The sequence below is a fragment of the Poecilia reticulata genome, chromosome 9 (genome assembly GCF_904066995.2).
Source record: "Poecilia reticulata chromosome 9, P_reticulata-male-v2, whole genome shotgun sequence".
Lineage (NCBI taxonomy): Eukaryota > Metazoa > Chordata > Actinopteri > Cyprinodontiformes > Poeciliidae > Poecilia > Poecilia reticulata.
The window spans coordinates 9946932-9966959 of record NC_088838.1 but is presented as its reverse complement, the minus strand read 5'-3'; the positions used below and the strand labels follow the sequence as shown (position 1 = coordinate 9966959).

Genomic DNA, 20028 nt, shown 5'->3' with positions numbered 1-20028 from the left:
CCTGATTTTATGGCTGTGAGGAACTCTTGGCATTTTCCATCTGTGCTAACTGTGGTAATAAGAGGGTTAGACCTGCGAAGTGTTGTCAATCAACAGAACATCTTAGCTGCGGTTACCAGGGAGAAAGGTTTACGTGCGATCTTGTTAGGACAGATTTGAAAACTATATTTCTATCGCAGTAACATTTTGTGCCTTAACCATAAATGTTTTTGCTCTGGCTGCTCGACGTTTCGTGAAGAGGCATCATAACTCAATCTGGGCTTGAATTCGCTGTTCCAGAAGATCAAAAGCTGCCTGATTCTCACAGAGTGTCATGCCAGATCTGTAGCACAGAATGTCCTAATCTGTCAGCTGTCCCTCTTCCACTTCACAAGTGCGAGGAAAACATTAAAAGGGTGATTTAATGAACCCCGGGGCGGCATGTGAGCAACTTTCTTAATTAAAACTGAAAATAGATCGGTATACTCGGAGGGAATTCTGAATGAGTTGAGAAGTGGTGGAGGTCTTGGCACATATGGTTTATATTGTAAGCAAAAAGGAAATGCATTGTGGTCTCCAGGCAGATGTGTTTTCACACAGTGAATGTATTGTCCTGTGGGACCTTCTTGTTGTTCATTTACTTCCTTGCACTTTGTAATAGCAAATGTTTTGGGAAACACTAAGACACATATGTTGATGAACTGCGTAAACGATTTCAATCGCAGATGTTTCATCGACCAGAAAAACATGTCAACTGAGCTCAGTGAGGAGTGTGTACTAATATTTTCGCCTAAGCATTTTGCCAAAAAAAAAAAAATCCAGTCTATTATGAAAATGCCCACTTCAATTTTTAATGTTCAGCTTTAGCTCTGTACCTATTAAAATGGACACCACACAGAGAAAAGGACTGCTGGTAACTTTTTGAAAGTAACCACGCTAATAGTTTTATATGAAATCAAGTTTTGTAAAGACGGATGGAGAACCTGCGCCCAGCAGCTGAGGCCTCTACTGACATCACATAGACCAGCCTTTTTGTAATAAGTATCACCAGAGTAAATCTTGGTTTTTAAGCAACAGCATCTTCATAAAAAGACTTTGTAAGATAAAAGGACAAAGGAGCCTTTTCAGATTGTTGTGTTATGATATACATTTTTGAAGCATGAAGTTGTTTTATGCATTATATTTTAACCTAAGGGCAAAAATTTACACAAATCAAGTTTGAGAAATGATCAGAACGGTTCCCAAAACTCTGGAAAGTCTGAGGTTTTTCACTTCTAAATCTAATACTGCTTTGCATTAGAAACCTTTTCTGATACTTTGAATCTGAATTAATCAGTTGCACATTGCTGTATGACTTCCTTTAAACCCCTGACTTCAGAATTTAGCTGTTCTATTTTGAAAAGTAGGTCAACATTTTTCCCAAAAAAGTATTTTTATCTGAGAGCATTCACTGAATGCTGTTTAATTGTAATTTTTCAGTAATTTTATTTTATTTTTTTCCTTTTTCAGGCCCATATTGGACACACGTTCTGTTCACCTGGACCAAGAAGGATGGTCTAAAGGTTTTCATCAATGGGACTCTGTGTGACGGTGATCCCTCCGGCTCTACCTCAGAGAGCTCTGCGGACTTCGGTTCTGACGTTTTCCTCAAAACCGAGAACAACAGGGCACATCGTCATTATGTAACGCGGGCTTTCGATGAATTTGCCATCTGGAAAAGGGCCCTTTCTCCCCATCAGATCAAACTCTATTACAGAGCAGCTGTAGGTAGGACAATGTGCTCTCTTGGAAAGTATTTCCTGTCTTTCTAGCACATGCAGTCTTTGTCTATTAAAGTGTTTCCTCCCTTTTGACTCTGAGCAAACAGGGGTTAACGTTAAATTACCTTCTGTCTTTGTGCCGAATCTCGTCCGTGACGGACAACAACAATATAAACTGTGCACAAACACGCCCCTCGGCTCGCACACAATTTTAAGTCCGCAGCTGAAATAGTTCTGCCTTTTAAGTATCTAACCAAGTGTAGAGGCATGTTGAGTCGCAGAAGGCAGATCGTTTTAATTTAATGTGACAAGCTACAACATGCAAGGAGCTAACCTCCACACTCCTGAATGTTTCTGTTCTGTTTACCTCCTCCGGTCAGCCGAGGGCCATAAATGGAGATGGAGGCGATTTTTAAAAATAACAACTTTCTGTCGAGTGTTAATCCAAATTAGAAAATCCTAGTGCCGCCTTAGAAATTCTCAGCGCAATACGATATGCGCGGTAAGCTGAATCTAATTAATTTGCGTTTCACATTAATTCCTCAGGGTGATTGGTAGCTGCATATGCGAAGTGTTACTGCCGTGCTGTGATGCATGAAGCATTTCAAAAATGTTCTGAGCTTTCTCCTCTTCTCTGATAATATTTCCATAAGTGATATAATTCACAGGTCATTTCTGGACACCGAATAGCCTGGCTGCTCTAACAATATCTATCTTTAGCTCTCAGTGACCCGCCTACTTTTTCTTTCAATCAAAGAAGAGTAGAAATGATTCAGACTCACATCCCTAAAGTGCACCCAAACATGGTCATCTTATAGTAGCTTGTAAGAGTTGGCTTCATTAAATAAGTGTAAAGACTTTAAAAAAATATGCCTAAATCCTGTGCAGTCTGTGTAGTGGCAACATGTGTGTTTTGATCATTCATGTCTAATAGAGGTTGCAAGTCTCTGGATCTGGCGTATGTTCTTTTATGACTGCCGAGTGCAATCAAAATGTAAGCTTTATGCTGACAAAATCCAGAACCACAGCCAGATCTGGCTAGGCTCCCAAAGCGCCAAAAAGAACTATATATATATATATATATATATATATATATATATATATATATATATATATATATATATATATATATATATATATATATAGACAACCAGATATGCAGGTCAACAGTCTGGTGAGTATTTTTCACTTCAAAAGAGGCTTTTTCTTTTTCTTTTTAGGTCAGGATGAGGTTTCTGCTACAACGCATGGAAATGCTTTGGATGTCTCTACTACTGCAGCAACAAGTGTAAGTGCCTTGGAAGTGTTTCTACCCTTTTCCCAATTCTTACCCCAATTAATACCAACACATTGCTACACTGAAAAATTCTACATTTAATTCAAGTGGGGAGAAAGGCTATGTTAATAATTATTAGTGCTCACAAAACCACAGTGACAGAGTTATTGGTACTCCTGCTGTCAGTACTTTACCTTATTTTCCCAGTGCGATAACGCTTAGTCGTTTAACAATATTTGACTCTTCCTCTTTGAACAGTCTCTACATCATCCAGATTCCTGGTGCCGTGCTTTTCCTTAATTGAACCCAGGTTTTCTATATGTCAGGACAGTGGGAGGTCCAAAAGGCAGATTTTGTGCTTGGTGAACCATTTCTATACTGATTTGGCCATGTATTTTGGAACATTGTTCTATAGTAGCTATGACAATTTTTTCACATTTGCTAGTTGAATCCAGCAGTTCTTTATTTAAAACATCCTTGAAAGCAGTTTAGGGTGGTTTGTGATCTAATCAGGTTTTCATGGCATTTGGAGGGGAATGTCCTCCACTATGCTTGAGCAAGTTGTCTTCTTGCACATATTCATGTTACTTGGTTTGGTTATTACCGAAAAGCTCAGTGTAAATTTTATCTGAACAAAGCACGCTGCGAGTTGAGGTCCCACTGGAGTTTGTGTTTGTGATCGTAGTGCAGATAAGGTTTTTCCTGCAATCACTCCCAAGCAGCCGGCTGGCTTGTAGATGAACCTTGGTGACCCCCCAAGATGACACACTTTGCTGCAGGTCTCTAAAGCTTTGGAGAGTTATTTACCCCCATTATCATCCCGCTTATTGTGCATGGTGGCAAGGTAAATACGTGTCCAGCCCAGAAGCTTAGGGGCCTGTGTGTTAAGGTATGTTTAAACTCCATGGAAACAAAAAATGATCCGTTGCTAATTAAACATACAATTCAAGATAGTCAGGAAATTTGTGTTTGGTTGATTCATTTGTTGTAACAAAGCCTTTTCCAGATAAAATCCGATCCGATAAAAAAGCCAGTTCATTTGCCTTCAAAAGGAGCCGCAGTTGTAAGGAAGATGCATTTGTGAGTTGAGCACCAAAGATAAGATTGGTTCATCTCTACCAATGCTGAACAGCCTATTCTGCTACAGATGTGTTTGTTGGATTGGAAGATTGACTGATTGACAGATTTCACTAACTTGACAAACAGGGGCATCAGTGGGAGAGCAACAACCTGGCACCTCCTCCTCATGCTTACCACCATTGGGTCAGACACTGCTGTTTTGACACTGCCCATTCTTTAGCTGGCATTTGTTGCAAGTCAGTCAGACAAAACGCTTGTGCTGATCACTCTGACACAAACAGAACGGGAAAGCTTCTCTGAGTTGACATCTTGAAGAACAGAGTTTGCCTCTGGTTGCATGATCTAAGCTTTGGCCGAGAGAATTTGACACATTTTTCATTTTAGAATTTATTTTTTGTTTCCACACATCTGTACCAAATGCCAGTAAACTTGCCTGACAACTTTTTTATGTTGTTTATTTCTGCTGTTGGCCAAGTATTTAGATCAATTGCAAGTACAAATCATAGAGACATTATTAAATGTCTTTTTAGATATCTTCTTTTTTTCAATGTTTAATATCACTGTCCTTTTGAGGGCCAGCAGCAATTATAAAATTTGATAAATTATGACCTCTAATCAAACGAAAGCGGCTCTGAATGACCTCCAGCTGGTGGAAAATATTTATTTTGGTCCAACAACCACATTGCCTTGCATTAGACTATGAGCAGATTGTGAAAAATCACTCTTTAGTCATCGGTTGTTATCATCAGTTTGAAACAACCAAAAACTGCAAAAGTACAGTAAAGCCTTAATACAGCTTAACATCAACATTTTCTGAGTTTTAAAATGAAATGCAGCAGCTACAAAGAAAAGGTATGGGTGGGGGGGAAATCACCAAAATAAACACCACAGGAGTGGGAAACGGGGGTCTTTTGCTGCAAAATGCACAAACAATTCATTACTCACCGAGGCACTGTTTTCGTTTTGTCAACAGATAAAAAGAAAGATATTGAGAACACATGTGAAGAGACTTGTTTATGACAGGTTAGGGGGTAGAAAACGTACTCAGAAACTCAAAACGCGGCAAAAATGGCTGCATCTCGTCACATGAGAACAGCTTCTTCTAACACACTATAGAGAAACGGCGATACATTTACTCAGAGTATTCCCCTGAAATCAATCACTTCATGTTCTGTGTATGTTGGAGCTCCGTGTTTATTCATAAACTCCCCTCCAAATGATTTTTGCGCCGTCTCCCCAGAGTGCTTTTGAAGCGAGTCCTCCTGTGATCAGCGGTCACCAGGAGGTGGTCCAGAGCTCCCAGGGGCCGAGCACAAAGCCCGTGCTGGACTTCCTCAGCGCGCTGCCCAACAGGACAATTCCTCACAACGCTGCCGACAACCTCACACAGGTCCTGGGACACAGCACGGAAGAAAAAACTTATCACTACACTTTCAAAACAAGATCACACAGCAGACACAGTGGCCACCCATGTGCAGATGACGATGTCCGCTCTCTTCTCTTCCAGGCTTTTCTCAAAAGTGTGGAAGAAGTTCTGACTTCTCCAGGATTGCCAGAGGTAAATGAGGCCACTCCGTTATTGTGTAAGGTCCAAACAGGACAAAATGTAGCAGAAGCAATCGGACCGCTGCTTGGAGCTGAGACACAAAAGCGGGTCATTGACTCAGAGTTTTTAACGCTGCATATTTTTGGCATGAGAGGCACTCGAAACTCTTGACAGTAAAAGACATTAAGACTGCTTTCGCTTAAACAGAATGCCTTTAAGGAGGTTATTTCACAGCACTGCCAAAAATAAAGGTGTTACTAACACATTCAAAGGAAATATGATGGTTCCTTTGATCAACAATTATCCTGGTCAAATCTCACTGCTCTGATGTTCGAGAAATTCAAGTGAGAATCTGTGGAAAAATATTAGCAAACCACTTCGGCTGTGCTAAAGTTACTTAGATTAGGCAAACATTTCAGTCTCTACACTCAGAAAACAGAATAATTGATCCAATTGAAATAAATCGCTTTGGTTTGTAACAAGTAATTAAATTAAGTCCATCCAGACTAGTTTATCATGTTTATTAAACTCTCAAGTTGACCAAATTTAATAAATAAACTTGGGTAAATTTAATTGAACTAATTGTAACCACTTGAAGCAATTTAGTGAAGTTAGAGCTATATTCTCCTTTTTTCTCAATGTAAATATGCAAAGCTGAGATATATACTAAAAACTTGCAGCAGGTGGGAGTCCCGCTTTTATTTGTTGGAAATTTTCAAAATCGTGTACCATTTTTCTTTAACCTCATATTTATCAAATACTACTACTTTCTGTCTCACCGATTGCCTTTTAAAGGTATTATTTGCATATTCCTCTTCCTGCAATCATATTCCCAAGATTGCCTTCCTGTAAAGCTGACATGTCTTTAATGTGAACTGCAAAATACAAATTCAACCTAATTTATAGAAGAAACGCACATAAATCTGATAAACTGAAGCAACACATTGAAAGGCAGCAAAATGTGACCTTTTCCTGTGACAATCGTTGGTCAGCAGGCCGACCCGGTGGTCAGCAGCTTGATTGAGACAGTGGACATCGTGATGGGACACATGGTAACCAAGCTGGAGTTCAGCTCTGGCTCTCCCTTTTCCCTGGGCGGAACGTCTTTGGTTGCAGGTCAGAAAGATGTCAGCTCCAACTTTCACTCCCCAAACCTTTCTCTTTACAAATCACATTGGTTTTATTTGTTTGCCCCTGAGTTTATTATTCTTTTTTTTTTTCTAAACTCTGATCCCTCCATCCCCCCCCACAGATTACTCCCTGATGAAGCTGCCACAGAACTTCAATCTGCCACATTACCGCTTTCCCACACAGGGAAAGAATTACATCTCAGTGCCTGGGGAGGCATTTGCAATACACAGTAAGTGTAAATAATACATGTTCATGTTTTAATGTCATATTTGTTTTTTTTTCAATTGGTGGGGTAGACTCTACCATTTAAAACGGACCACTAAACATCGAATGTGCAATACAGAAATATCAATCTAGGAAGTTCTTGTTACAATAAGCTGAGATGTAAAACTGCTAGCTGCATGCGGTCTGAGACGGGATTAGGGTGAAAGCCTTTGTTTGGATTTATAATGCCCTGCAGAAACCCACCTATGATTTTACTGTATGTAGTTACCCTTTCATTTAAAACAGAACAAATAAAAGTTGTTTCTCTTTTTTTTCCACTTCACTCCGTCATTAAAAAAAAGAACGGGCCCCTGCAGTGGACTGAGGGAGAGGAGTAATTACACTGGGCATTAAAGCGTTGTTTGTTCGACTTTGCGTTCAGGTCGGATTCCCCCGGCTCCATCTGTGTTCCTCCATGCCGTGTTCTGGCACACAAACACAAAAAATAAACAGCTTAAATAATTCATTTACAAACTCGTATCGAAGAGGAATGAGCGTTATGGCCTGACACACGAGAGCCGGGGCCAAATTAAGTCATAGGCCTGAATACCTGGCAGCGTAAAATGCTCAAAGGGCAGCTTTTATATCCTAGCAGAGCATGGAGAATGCAACGCATTGGAGTTGTTCAGACGGTGTTTTCTTTGTTCATTCTTTGCTCTTGGAGAACCGAACAAGGAAACTGACCAAGACTTGGTTGCCTGTGAAACTTGCTGGGAGGCATTCGGTTGGAATAATATTCCTATGAACTTTTCATGCACATTTGCTTGACACACTCGAGCCCTTGTTGTCATTCTCAGCGGGCTTCAACCTTTGAACAGAGGAACAGGGTCATTAGGAATTTCCTCCAATTTCACTTTTTATCTCGTCGCGTGGAGGTGGGAACGAGCTGAAGGAAAGGTCAGGGGAGGGGCACTGGACCTCCTGGTCTGCCACTGAAGTCGTGAAAATATTTCATAAGTATTCCCCGAAACCATGTGGCGTTCTCCCTTTCACCCTTGTGAGACTATACTCCTCTCCTATTAGCCGGCTGGTGCCGGCGTGTGGTGGCAATGTGCCGTTAATTAACTTCCCTTCTTTGTGAGCATTTTAGCGTTCCTGTCGAACATTCCCGTTCCTCCTCTCACTCCGCCTCCGTGTGTCCACTTCTTGTCTTCAGCTCAGACCACCATTGTTGGCCTCTTCTACCACAACATGCACAAGTACTACAAAGAAATCAGCCCGGTCAAGACGAGGTAAGAGGAAGGGGTGACCTTTTGTGCTCCAGCTTGCGGGAATTGTTTTTTTAAGTTCAAGCCGTTTGAAAGAAAACTGAACCAAGCCCCTCTCTTTGTGCTGTGTGGGAAATCGTGTCCGAGGGCCTCAAACTTCCTGAACCTCAGAGCAGCTGAAGCCTGGAGCCAGGAGCTTATCTGTGCTTTCTGCCTATCTCTCATCTCACCACTCAGCTTCCACTGACTGATACACCCTGCTATTAACACACCATATCTGAACCCACCCACCCACGCACCCACCCACCCACTCTCTCAGTCATTGTCACATCACTGGATCGTCTCGAGACATCTACTGTTGCAGTTATAACCCACATGATGAACATAAACACACCAATCAGGCCACTTTAATCTTCAGCAAAACCAACGTGACAGTGACTTGCAGAAGTATTTATAAGCCATTAACGTTTTGAGATTTTGGGGGCAGATTTACTGTTGTAAGTTTGATCGTTTTAATTGTGAAGCTGAAGAAAGCACACACACGATTACCTTTTTTTTTTTCTTTTTTTTAAACAAACCTCTTTGCAAAATCTTGTACCCAACTAACTTAGGAAAAAGGTTGGAGTCTTACACATACATCACCATGAACATATCACCTCCGTGGCAGCATTACGGTATCGGGATGTTTTTTCTTCAGCAGTACCGTTGGTCAGAGTTGTTTGGGGAAATGAACAGTGCTAAAATACAGGACAAAGACGGAAGAAGTTGAGGTTATAGAAGACTTTGCAGAGACTCACCTTCCAGCAGGAGAGCGACCCGGAGCGTACAGCCGGAACTGTGCCAGAATGGCTAAGATTGGTGCACATGAAAAATAACCGAGTGGCCAAATCAAAGTATAGACCCAAACTGTGGTAATACTTAAACATGTATGCTCTCCATTCAGGTCCACTGAATTTGATCTATTTTGGCAGGAAGATTGGGCAAAACCTTCTGTACAAATATTGATAGAGGTTATGGAGTTTATATAGTTTTCGGATTTTTAATAGTAAAATTTTTTTAAATCATGTATATATTTTTCATAACACTTAACTAGTTATAGTCAAACCCCCCAAAATCTCAATAAAATACAAAGTCAGACAATGTAAAAAAATAAAATAAAATAAAAGTCTAAAGGATATGAATACTTTTTTATGGCACCATACAGCAGCGAATTTCCAGATGTTTGTGACCTCTGGGACTTTTATGCGAATGAAAATATTCCCTTCTATCTTGGTGCTTGTATGATCATAATGTCACATATCAGATGATGCTGGAGAAACTGGTGGCTGTCAGTTTAATTCATTAAAAAGACAGATGGCCAAAATCCCATCTCAGTGCTACTGCTCTGTTTCTCCGGCCTTGTGTGTGACACTCATGTGTCAGTAGCCAACTTTTAGTATGCTAGTTTAAAATGCCAAACACTCTTCAGTGTTGAGCTATCAAGTCTTGAAAGGTATCCTTATTTCTACTGGATTGTGTTTTTGTTTGTTTTTCTCCAGGATTACAGAAGCAGCTGACTACAAGGATCACAAGATCCAGATAGCAAGCTGCCTGATTTCTCTGAAAGTGGAGCCTTTACCGCCACTGTTGGTCAACCATTCTGGAGCGCCGCTCATCAAAATTGTCCTCACCCACGTTCTGGTAAGAATAACCCAGTTAAGTTCCCATACTTTTCTTGTTCGACTCCCACTCAGTCACACTTCCTCCAAACGAGTAACGCGGTCGGTCGAGAGACACACCTTATCAGACGCTTCATGGTTTGCTTATTGCAACAGCAGTTGGATGCTCTCACATGAAATCTATCAGATCTATTTCTGGTGCTCTCTTATGTAAGAAGATGAGTGTCCACAACTGGATGAGGCTCGTGGAAGCAGGACCCTATTTTGGTTTTTCTCAGCCTGCTTGAATTTTTTTTTTTTTTCCCCTCGCAGAGCATGTGGCGTCCAGAAAGCAAACTGATTATAGATATTTTGAATTGCAACCTTGGGGCGCTTTGAAGCAACAATGCCTCTCTTTTACGAATAACATTTTTTTTCAGGTCCTTTGCAAAGGAAGTCATGCCAGTTTAGCATAGCAAATGTTATTGAAACACATAATTTCTATATTCTTTAAAAAAAAAAAAAAAAGCGTCTTGTATTAACTTTGTGGCGTGCTGTTTTTTTGGTTTTAGAAATTCTCAGGTCATGCTTTTTGCCCTATTGATGTGCGCTCACATCAATAGCGTAGGCAAGCTAAACGACGAAACTGATAAAGAAGTTATCAAACCCAGTTGGGTAAAGCCTTAGCCGTTGTGATGTTGTAACTCATTTAAAAGTCCCACAAGAATTACTCAGTTTCTATTGAAGTACATTACCAACACCCTCCTTTCCTCTCTCATAAAAGCGGGAAAGAAGCTCATGCTGTGTCCTAAAACTGTACTAATGTTGCTTTGTTTGCCCCCCTCCCCCCCCTCCCCCCTTTGGTGAAATAAATATTGATGCTGTAATTATTTGGCCTGGCTCCTGTTCCAGTGATTCCTCTGTTTGTTTTAGCAAACACCACAGGGGTGTGAGCGACGCTCATCAGTTCAGCTGTCATTCCAGTTAAGGCGTTTCCATTTTTGTTGGACTACCTCAGTTGTGGATATAAATCTGCTTTGTTGAATTTCTCTCGCGCTGATTGAAACGTTCGGTGCCAGCTCATTCCGGCCTGATCTTATAGCTGAGATCACTCGTCCAATTTGAGACGTTCTAGAGGTTCTGTCGTGATTACGCGTGCAACCCTTGTGGCCAGGATTATGTCCAAAAAGATGAGCTAGTATGCTATAACTGGTTTGCTGCTCATAGCTGTGGTCAGACTTAGTCAAAGAGAGACTATTTTTGGAGCTTTTATGTTTTCTGGCTGCTACAGGATGCTTATCACCTTCCTCGCTTGGAGGCTGGAGGAATCTTAGACAGTACAGTCTGTACAGTATGGGACAATCACACCAGTTTCCAGGAAGGTTTGAATGTTTGGCTCATCCAGCAAAAAATTTAAATGCATAATTTTTCAGTTTGTTCTTTTGATATTTTTACAGACACGGTCATTACGGCTTTGTCTACTTGGATCTTTTTTTCAGGTTTTTTGGGCAGAAAACGTCAAAGAAACCGACAACACGATAATTTTTATACCCATTAACATGAAGATCTGCAACAGTGATAATAGATACTCTTATAGGAATATTGGGAAAGTCTAAGAAACTAATTTGGAACATCTTCTGCCGTGAAGTATTTAAAATACTTATACTTTACTATTATGATCGATATACTTACATCAAATCAATTGATTACCCTAAAGGACTTGGTATGTTTGCCTGATTGGAGCAGTTTTAAAAAATTACCTTGTTTCTGCTGCTGTTGAAAGAGATAGTGGAAACAGTGTAGTACTTCAGCTCCCCTCACCATTTTTTGCAGGATCGCCTTGTCTCCCATATCGCATGAGACGTAAACAGACTTTACACCACAGCCCCACTACAGCTGCTTTTCTCACATGGAAAAGTTTCAAATCACCAAAAAAGCACACAAAAATAACAAAGATAATTAGAGTCAATTCATAACATAACATTATTTATTATCTCTGGATTCTAATATCTGGTTTTGTCGCTGCTGCTGGTAGCAATATCCGCCATCAGCCATTTGCGTAAAGTGGCAATGAGTCAGTGACCATTTTGTTTTAAAGATTTTTTTTGTCACGTTATGGGAGTGTTGAGCATGTGGCCATGCCACAGATTTCTGATTGGGTTCAAGTCTGAACTTTGGCTAGGCCATTCCAAAACATTCAATTGGCTGTTTTTAACCACTTGGTGATGGACAAGTGGTGATCACCGTTAGTCCAAGTGTAGGCCTAAGATCACAAACTGGTGGCCAGACTTTGTCCTTCAGAATATGCTGGCAGAGAGCAGAATCCATTGTTCTCATTATGGGAAGTTGTCTGGATCCCGGAGCAACAAACCAGCCCCAGATCACCATACTACCCACTCCGTGTTTGACTGTTGCTCTTTTTTTTTCCTGAAATGTTTCACAAAATGCCCTCTTTTTTATTAGTCAGTCTAAAAAATATTTTCTCAAAGGTCTTTGAGATTTTTTATTTATTTTTTTATTTTTGTCAAATTGAAGCCTGGGTGGCTTTTGTGTTCATTTTGGTCAGCAGTGGTTTTCGCCTTGGAATTCCTCAGTGGATGCTGTTTTTTTGTCCGAGTTTATTTTTGTAATCCATGAATCATGAACATCAGTTTTAAATCAGGCAAGTGATAATTGCCCCGCTTTAGATGTTCTGTGTTTCTTTTTGTGATCTCCTGGATGAGTCACCAGTGCAATGTTTGAGTAATATTGTTTGGTTAGATATTCTTGGTTAGGTTCATCACCTTTTCGTGTTTTGTGGATAATGTGTGTCTGCGTCATTTTATTACCGTCCCCATAAGGAACATTTTCTGCCACCAGATGAAAAACATACACAAATGCAGACGCAGATATGGCTCTCATTAATGCTTTGCTGGAGTCCCAAAAGCTTCAGAAATGGTGTTGTAACCCATACCAGACTTATAGATGAACTTTGTTTTTCATCTGTTTTTGAATTTATTTAGATTGATGTGTGATGTCTTCCTTTTGGAGATCTTTAGTGATTCTGCGACTGCAGTTTATGATTTAACGGGTGTTGATTATCAGAAACAAATAAATAGGACAAAACAAGAACGGGAGAAATTTGTAGGAGAACAAACACTTTTCACAGCACTGTAAACTGTTCACTCACTGCACACAATCGGCCTCTGTATCCAGAAATGTACGCTGGAGCTGTGTGACACAGTGGACTGCCATTTATCTCTGAACTCTGTGCAAAAATACATCCGACTTCTTAGAGCATGAGCTCATCTTGTATAAATAGTTGTACAGTGGACACATGCTCTTTGGTTGGATCCCTCTACATTTCAGTTTTCTTTAAGTAAACGCAATCAGTCTTCATCAAATGAAGGATGAAGTTGCAAAACCTGTCAACAGAGATGATACTGGGCTGCTTCGGTATCCACGGCCTCGCTGACCTGTAAAGGTTTTCCTCAGACATATGTTGGAATTTAAAAGAGAGAGTTTCTGTCATCAAGATGATAGCTTCTCCTGGGAGCCTGGAGGGGGTTTTTTTTCCATTAGGACAACTCCATATTTCAACTGTAAGACTTATAAGAGCATAACTTCAAAGATCGATGTGCTGCAGTCCAGATCTAAAAACTGTATGCCGACCATGAAACTGAAAGGTTAAACGGTGACAGAATTGCCCGGCAGAAACGTTACCTTACAAAGAGGATGCATGTGTCCAGATCTACACCAGTAAGATGCTGTTTTTAAACTAAAATTTAAAAATAAAATGTGTATTTAGGAATAAAAGCAATGTAATATGATAAAAATGTATTTCTCACAAGTATAATTGTGTTTCTGCCCCACTCTGGATAATGTGCCTCCAAACAATTGAATATAACACATATACACCATAAAATATGCTTTTCTACAGAAGATTGAGTCGTTATGGTCTGCATTAGCTAGCTTAACTTCAAATTTGTCCTGCCATGACACAGTTTCCCCAGCTAAGTTTTGTATTTAAGCCCACGTGCTTCTGCAGAGTACTCAGCAAGTCTATTTAAACATCGTGGCAGTCTGAAGCAGAAACGTGCAAACTCCCTTATTAGTCTTTCCATGCTGCCATAGCTACAGGTCTTGTGTGCCGTCTACAGTATAAACAGTCCAGATCTTTCTGTCTTTTATCTGACACTTGCTTTGATAGAAGGAAAAAAATAACAGAAACTAGATTGACGGGATCGGCAACCTGTAAATAACTTTGCGTCATGGCAGGTGCTCAGTCAAGCTGAGGTCAAAGCCATGTGGTTGACGTAGGATCGACCCCGCTCTCTTTGATTAATGCCCTTTTGATTCAAGGAGCAGCTCAGCGGAGCAAATCGGCAGCCGACTCGGTCGGAATTAAGTTACCGTTGCCTTTAATATGGCGCGGAGCAGATTCGACACACTGACAAGGCGTTAGCAAGGCCGTTGGATTCCCACGTGCTTTTCTCGCTACATTAATCAGTGGCGTTGATTGGAGACTGTCACCATCGCTGATTTATTCCTGCCGTTTGTGGTTGTGGTTCCGTTTGGGAAACCTTGAGCAGGGAACAGAATTGAGGATTGTGAGGCATTGGCGTCTGCGGGTAAACATTAATAGACTCGTACAGAGACACACAGCGCTGTTTGGCCCTCTTCCTCCACCCTAATATCGCTGGTATTGCGTAAACTAGCTGAACGGCTTACCGTACCACAGGGTACGGTGAAATGAAAGATGATTCGATCAACATATTTTGATAAGGATAGCTAAATTTTTGCTTTTTATCGTAACGGTTGCCTCACTGTGTCTTCAGTCAGCTCAGCCAGCACAATGCTGAACTTGAATCAAAAGATGCTTCAGCTAAGAGATGTGCACACTTATGCAACCATTTATATTTTTTTTTCTCCTTTCAAACTGATTTTTTTTTTTTATTGTTTTTCAGCTAATCTGTGCAGGATGTACAAAAACCTGGTGCAATAAAACATGTTTAAACAACACGCAAAAAGAACTTTGTGTGCTGATGTTGCACGCTTACCTGGAACATCTTGCTTAACCAATTATGACATTCAGAATATGACAAGGCTATAGCTCTTCCGCTTGCTGTGTCGCTGGCTTTTAATCTACAATAAAAAGCTTTGTGAAAGAGATTTGGCAGGAGGTAACCAAAAATGTAGCTGCAGAACAGGAAAATGCATGCTCTGTGCTCGTAAAGACGTTTGCTTCCTTGAAATCTAGAAGGTAAAACAAATGTTTGGTCACTAAAATAAGCGCAGAAAGGTCACTCAGCCTATCTGATACCCACGGCTAATTTTTGTACTCAAGCTGCTGGTATCAGCTCTCTCAGTCAAAATAATGCCCGCGCCTTTCTTTGTCAGTCTTTTTATAGCTTCCAGAACACGCCTAAACTTAAACCTTGTGGGCAAAATACTCTCCTCCGCCTCCCTCTCCCTCAGCCACCCACGCCCATCCATACACCAACACCCACAGAGAAATACAAGCTGTGTGAGCCAACACACTGATCAATCGCAGATGGAGCTCTGGTCATTGCCATTCCTCACTTGCCAGAAATATTTAAAGACTTTCATTATAGTCCCTTTCTCAACACCCCAAGTTTTTATATATATATATATATATCATAACTCAAATGTCACAAATGCTGTTTCTGAAAAAATCTACAGCCTAAGACATTAGGTTTTCCGAGTGAGTCGTAATTTACTACTCTTATGATAAAATTCGAAACGCGTCTTTGGTGAGCTCTGGTAAGTTTGTGGATGCAACGTTTCATTTTCTTAAAAGGTCAGAGGAAAACATCTCACGCAAAATAATATGGCTCTCCACCCAGGACAGAATTACCCTGGGGACATTATTACTGCAAAACAAAAAAAAGATGTAACTTGTCATTTCCACCCCAAAAAATTTTCATTTGCTTTATCACATGTCCAGTCAAAGAGAACTCAAGTATCTGTCTAATGACTCTAAAGGTGGTCTGATCCATTTGTTCAAAGCTGCTTTAAAATTCAAAATATGTACTTATGTAGTGGAGTCATCTATTATAAAATTCATTGTGGGAAGTAGGTTACTTCTGAACTTCTTTTTTTTTCCAGAATGATGTTCATCAGGGAAGTGGGTTATTTGTGGGACCGATAGGATAAAGAATGTCTCTGCTCTTATTGGACAACTTTAATACCAATTTGAGGAATTTATTAACATCTTTTCTTTGTTTAACGTCGCCACATTTAATATACAAACTAGTATGCAAATGTACTGCCTATACTGAGCTTTTAAGCTGGAGATAATAAGATATTTACCTTATTTACCCCACTTAAAAAAGTTAATTCCCTATTACTGAACTTGATGCTGAAGGCCTTAAACACCCAAATTTTCATTCCTGGGAAGGAGTCCAAAGTAAAGAAAAAAGAAAAAGAAACATGTGGGAATTAAACACACAAACTGATGCATCCTGACCACCACTTATAACTTTTGTTTTATTTTTTTAGCTATCTCTACAGCAATAGCTGTTTTTTTTGTGTGAACACCCACCACCCACCCTGTATGAATTACTCCTGGACTTGTTTAATTGTCCCCAGTTTCCCTCGCACCGCGTGCGACTCGACACGTCTTCTTGTTTTCAGTGTCCACCACAGAGAGCGAGCAGAGCCCACAGCTGCATGTCTTTTCACACGTCCCCTGATGCCATGATCTCATTCGAGCAGCCGCAGTGTTTTTCTGGATGGATTCGGGTTGTTGCTCCGCTCTGCTGTGTGTGGACCGGCTTAAGGGCCACCACTGCTGAAAAGCTCTGTGCTCAGTCAGCCACGGAGCCGGGTGATGTTGGGGCGTGAGGCGGCTCAGTGAGCGCTTTGTGTTTGAACTTGACACTTTTCTGTCCTCTCCAGATGTACTACTGTACGGTCTTTACTTCCCTTACTCAATTTAAGAACTGCAAAAACACAAAATCCTGCCAGTTTCTTTGGTCTAATTTCTACCGCAAATATCTTTGTACACTTGAAATAAGACAAAATTAAGTTACAAGTAACTTCTCAGCATGAAATATGAGCTAGTTTTAAGTCAATATTAATTATAAAAACTATTAGCTCCACTGCCACATTATTTCATTAGATCTAGTACTTTTTTCATAAATATTAAGGTACTATTTATTCAAGCAAAGAGCAGGATGGAACTTGTATTGTGTTCTTAATAGAGATATTGTTTACATTTATTGCTCAATAATGAATACCAGCAACTATGTTAGACTAAATCTGTCGCACTTTGCATGTGGTACAAGGTATTTTGACTCCTTAACTTGAGTTCTGTTTAGCATTTGTCACATTTTAGTGCAGAAATGACCAAAGTAAAGACAACCAAATTATGGAAACTAAGTCAAGATAAGTTTTATAACGTTGTGGAAACGGCAGATAGAATTTATATATATTTAGGTTTGGGATAAACTGTTTCACAGCTGGAGATCTGCTCTGTCGCTCCAGAACCTCCGGACTCGGTGGGTCAGAAGACAGATTTCCGAGCTGAGCTGCTGGACGACGTGTTTTCTTTACTGATTTGCTTGTTGAATAATGGGACACGCATCTGCAGACGTCAAAGCAAAAAGCTTTGACAGGAGCAGATGTTTAACCAGGCGCCGTCAGTGCCTGTTGCTCCACCCGACTCAAAGAGATGACAGTGGCTCCGGCGGAGTTGCGTCATGGTTTACTGTATTTGGATCGCAGAGCAGCTGTTTCAGCTGGCAGCTGACGCTCGATTGTCTTTGCAGCCATTTGTTCCACGTTTAGGTCTTCGCCCGCTGCACTGGATTCGTAGCTGGTATTTTTGATTGGTGACATAGTTTTAAGATTAAAGTCAGATCAAAGCGAAGCATTGTAGAAGGTTATCCCCCAAACTTTCAATTTTTTCAGGGTGGCGGGGTTTGCTTGCTTTTCTTTTAACATATCTACTTGTTGCCTGTAACTGTGACGTCTCTCGAAATAAGCTGTATTTTATGGTAGCAAGAATAATTTGGAGTGCAGGAAATATAATTGCTGTGGGACTTTTAAAGGAAATCAAGTTCTTCCTCCTGCTTGGCATCTTTTCAACTACAAACTTAAGTAAGCTTTTTTGTGATTTTTGTGATTAACATAACGTAATGCATATTTGTGATAAAAGATTACATCAATACTTTCTAGAATCACCGCTCACTTCACTTACACTTTAAAATCCTCTGACTTCCTCAGCAGTGCACTAAAAATATCTCCTCTCCTCTCCGACATAATTGGAGTTTGGTAACATTATTATTATTATTATTATTATTATTATTATTATTATTATTATTATTATTATTATTATTATTATTATTATTATTATTATTATTATTATTTTCAAATCTTCTGTTGGACTTACATGTTGGCTTTGACTAGGCCATTCTAATCTGATCTGAACTCTGTTTGGTGTCAAAGGTGACCCTCTAGCCCTGGTTCAAGTCTCTTACCAGGACTCCATCAGAGGTCGCTTTGTTTTCAGCTGCATGCAGCCTCCCAACAGCTTCTCTGTCTCTAATCAAGAAACTATTTCAGCTTCATCTGGTTTGTGGCAAACGTTAGACAGGACATCTTGTAAAAATGCTCCATCTTTTTTCTTTTCACTTAACAAATGGCGTAGTGCTTTGTGTTGACCCACCAGATAAAATCCAAATGAAATACCTTGAATTATGTGATTATAATGAGACAAAATGTGAAGAAGGGTTATTCATACACTTACGAGGCACAAGGCGCTCAAAGGAGGCCTTTCGAGATCACAGTGGCTCTCGGTTAAATTGAAAATGAGATTTCCCCCCCGATTTTCACCCGCTGCTGTGGAAAATACAGGGTCGGTCAGTAAAACAAAAGCCCAGCCACTGAAGCTCAGTTTCACGGCCTGCCAAATACCACACCACAACACAGGAGCGCTGGAGACACTCTGACAATGATTTATCATCCTCTGTCCCTCAGATTGTTCTCCTTTATCAGCCTGTCACTCTGCTGTTGCCGGCTCTCGCTCTCTCTTTATCCTCCCTGTCCCGCTCCTCTTACGAGGCTCCGGTTGATTTCCTGGGCGGGTGTTTGTTGCCCTTCTGTTCTTAATAAAGAGCTGGAGCTCCAGCTACAGTGTCGACCTGTACATCCTGAGGCCGTAGGAGTCGAGCGCGTCATCTTAAATGGGAGCGATTTGAGCCCAGACGCTCAAAAGTGACAATCGGGCCGTTGAACTCCGCTTAGATTTCGACTGGAAAGGAAAGAGCAAGCCGGGTTTACCATGTGCACTTGTTAGAGAGGAAGCGTGTGATGGTCTGTTTGTTGACCGACATGTCATATGGTGTGCTTTACATATCGTGGAGTGGCAAAGATCTTTTTTGTATAATCAAAAAAGATTTCTTTGCTTTTGCTGCAAAGAAACATCAAAGGTTTTAGTAAGAGCGAACGCGACACCATCATGAAATCCGTCCAGTCTGCCAGCTGCATTTTATCTCTCCTTAATGTTTTTTTTTGTTGTTTTGTTCGTTTCTTTTTTTTACATATCGAAAATTCCTTGAAATTACCCAGCCACTGGTGATAATGGGAAGGGGGTGATGGGGTCCTGACGACTCCAGAGCTGCATTAATGAGCTGAATGTCTGCTGCGTTCATCTCAAGTGTGATGACTAAAAGAGTCGCGTGCGCAAAACCGACAGAGTAGGACAGAATAGGCGGCTTGATTACAAACACGAGATCAAGGTATTGTGGTGTGCTTTTTCGGTGCTATGCAGCAAGGCTCAGGGGCCGGGAACCAGGCGACCCGGCTTGTCAGTCGCACTCTCAACGTTTTCCAGTAGGAAACGGTGCAGACATACGGTCCATCTCATGCAGATTTTTTTGGAAAGCCGGAGCGTTCGGAATAGGGAGACGTGTGCAGTTTCGGTGTATGCACTTTTCCAGTCGGTGTATGTGTTGTTTTCTTTCTCAGATTACAGATTGAGAAGGGCAGTGGTCTGAACCTGAAACCAGGGCCAAGCCCCAATTACCGCATTCTTGCGCTGCAGCCATTAGCTCACTGTCCCAGGAGATTCTAAATCTCATAACAAGGAATGACATGGAAAAAGTGATTTAAAATCAAATAAGATTCTTGAGGGACGGAGGAG

General features: G+C 40.7%; 1 protein-coding gene across 3 annotated transcripts in view; it reads left to right on the top strand.

The window, feature by feature from the left end:
- Nucleotides 1-20028, top strand: part of adgrd1 (adhesion G protein-coupled receptor D1) — a 35399-nt gene that overhangs the window by 3746 nt on the left and 11625 nt on the right. For 2 of the 3 annotated variants that reach the window (XM_008417482.3, XM_081610513.1), the window contains 8 exons: nucleotides 1489-1746; nucleotides 2960-3027; nucleotides 5336-5485; nucleotides 5603-5653; nucleotides 6634-6757; nucleotides 6894-7001; nucleotides 8193-8268; nucleotides 9783-9924. In XM_008417482.3, the coding sequence (XP_008415704.2) occupies nucleotides 1489-1746; nucleotides 2960-3027; nucleotides 5336-5485; nucleotides 5603-5653; nucleotides 6634-6757; nucleotides 6894-7001; nucleotides 8193-8268; nucleotides 9783-9924 (977 nt within the window). The remainder of the gene's footprint in view (nucleotides 1-1488; nucleotides 1747-2959; nucleotides 3028-5335; nucleotides 5486-5602; nucleotides 5654-6633; nucleotides 6758-6893; nucleotides 7002-8192; nucleotides 8269-9782; nucleotides 9925-20028) is intronic. The other variant, XM_081610512.1, reaches the window with a different exon arrangement.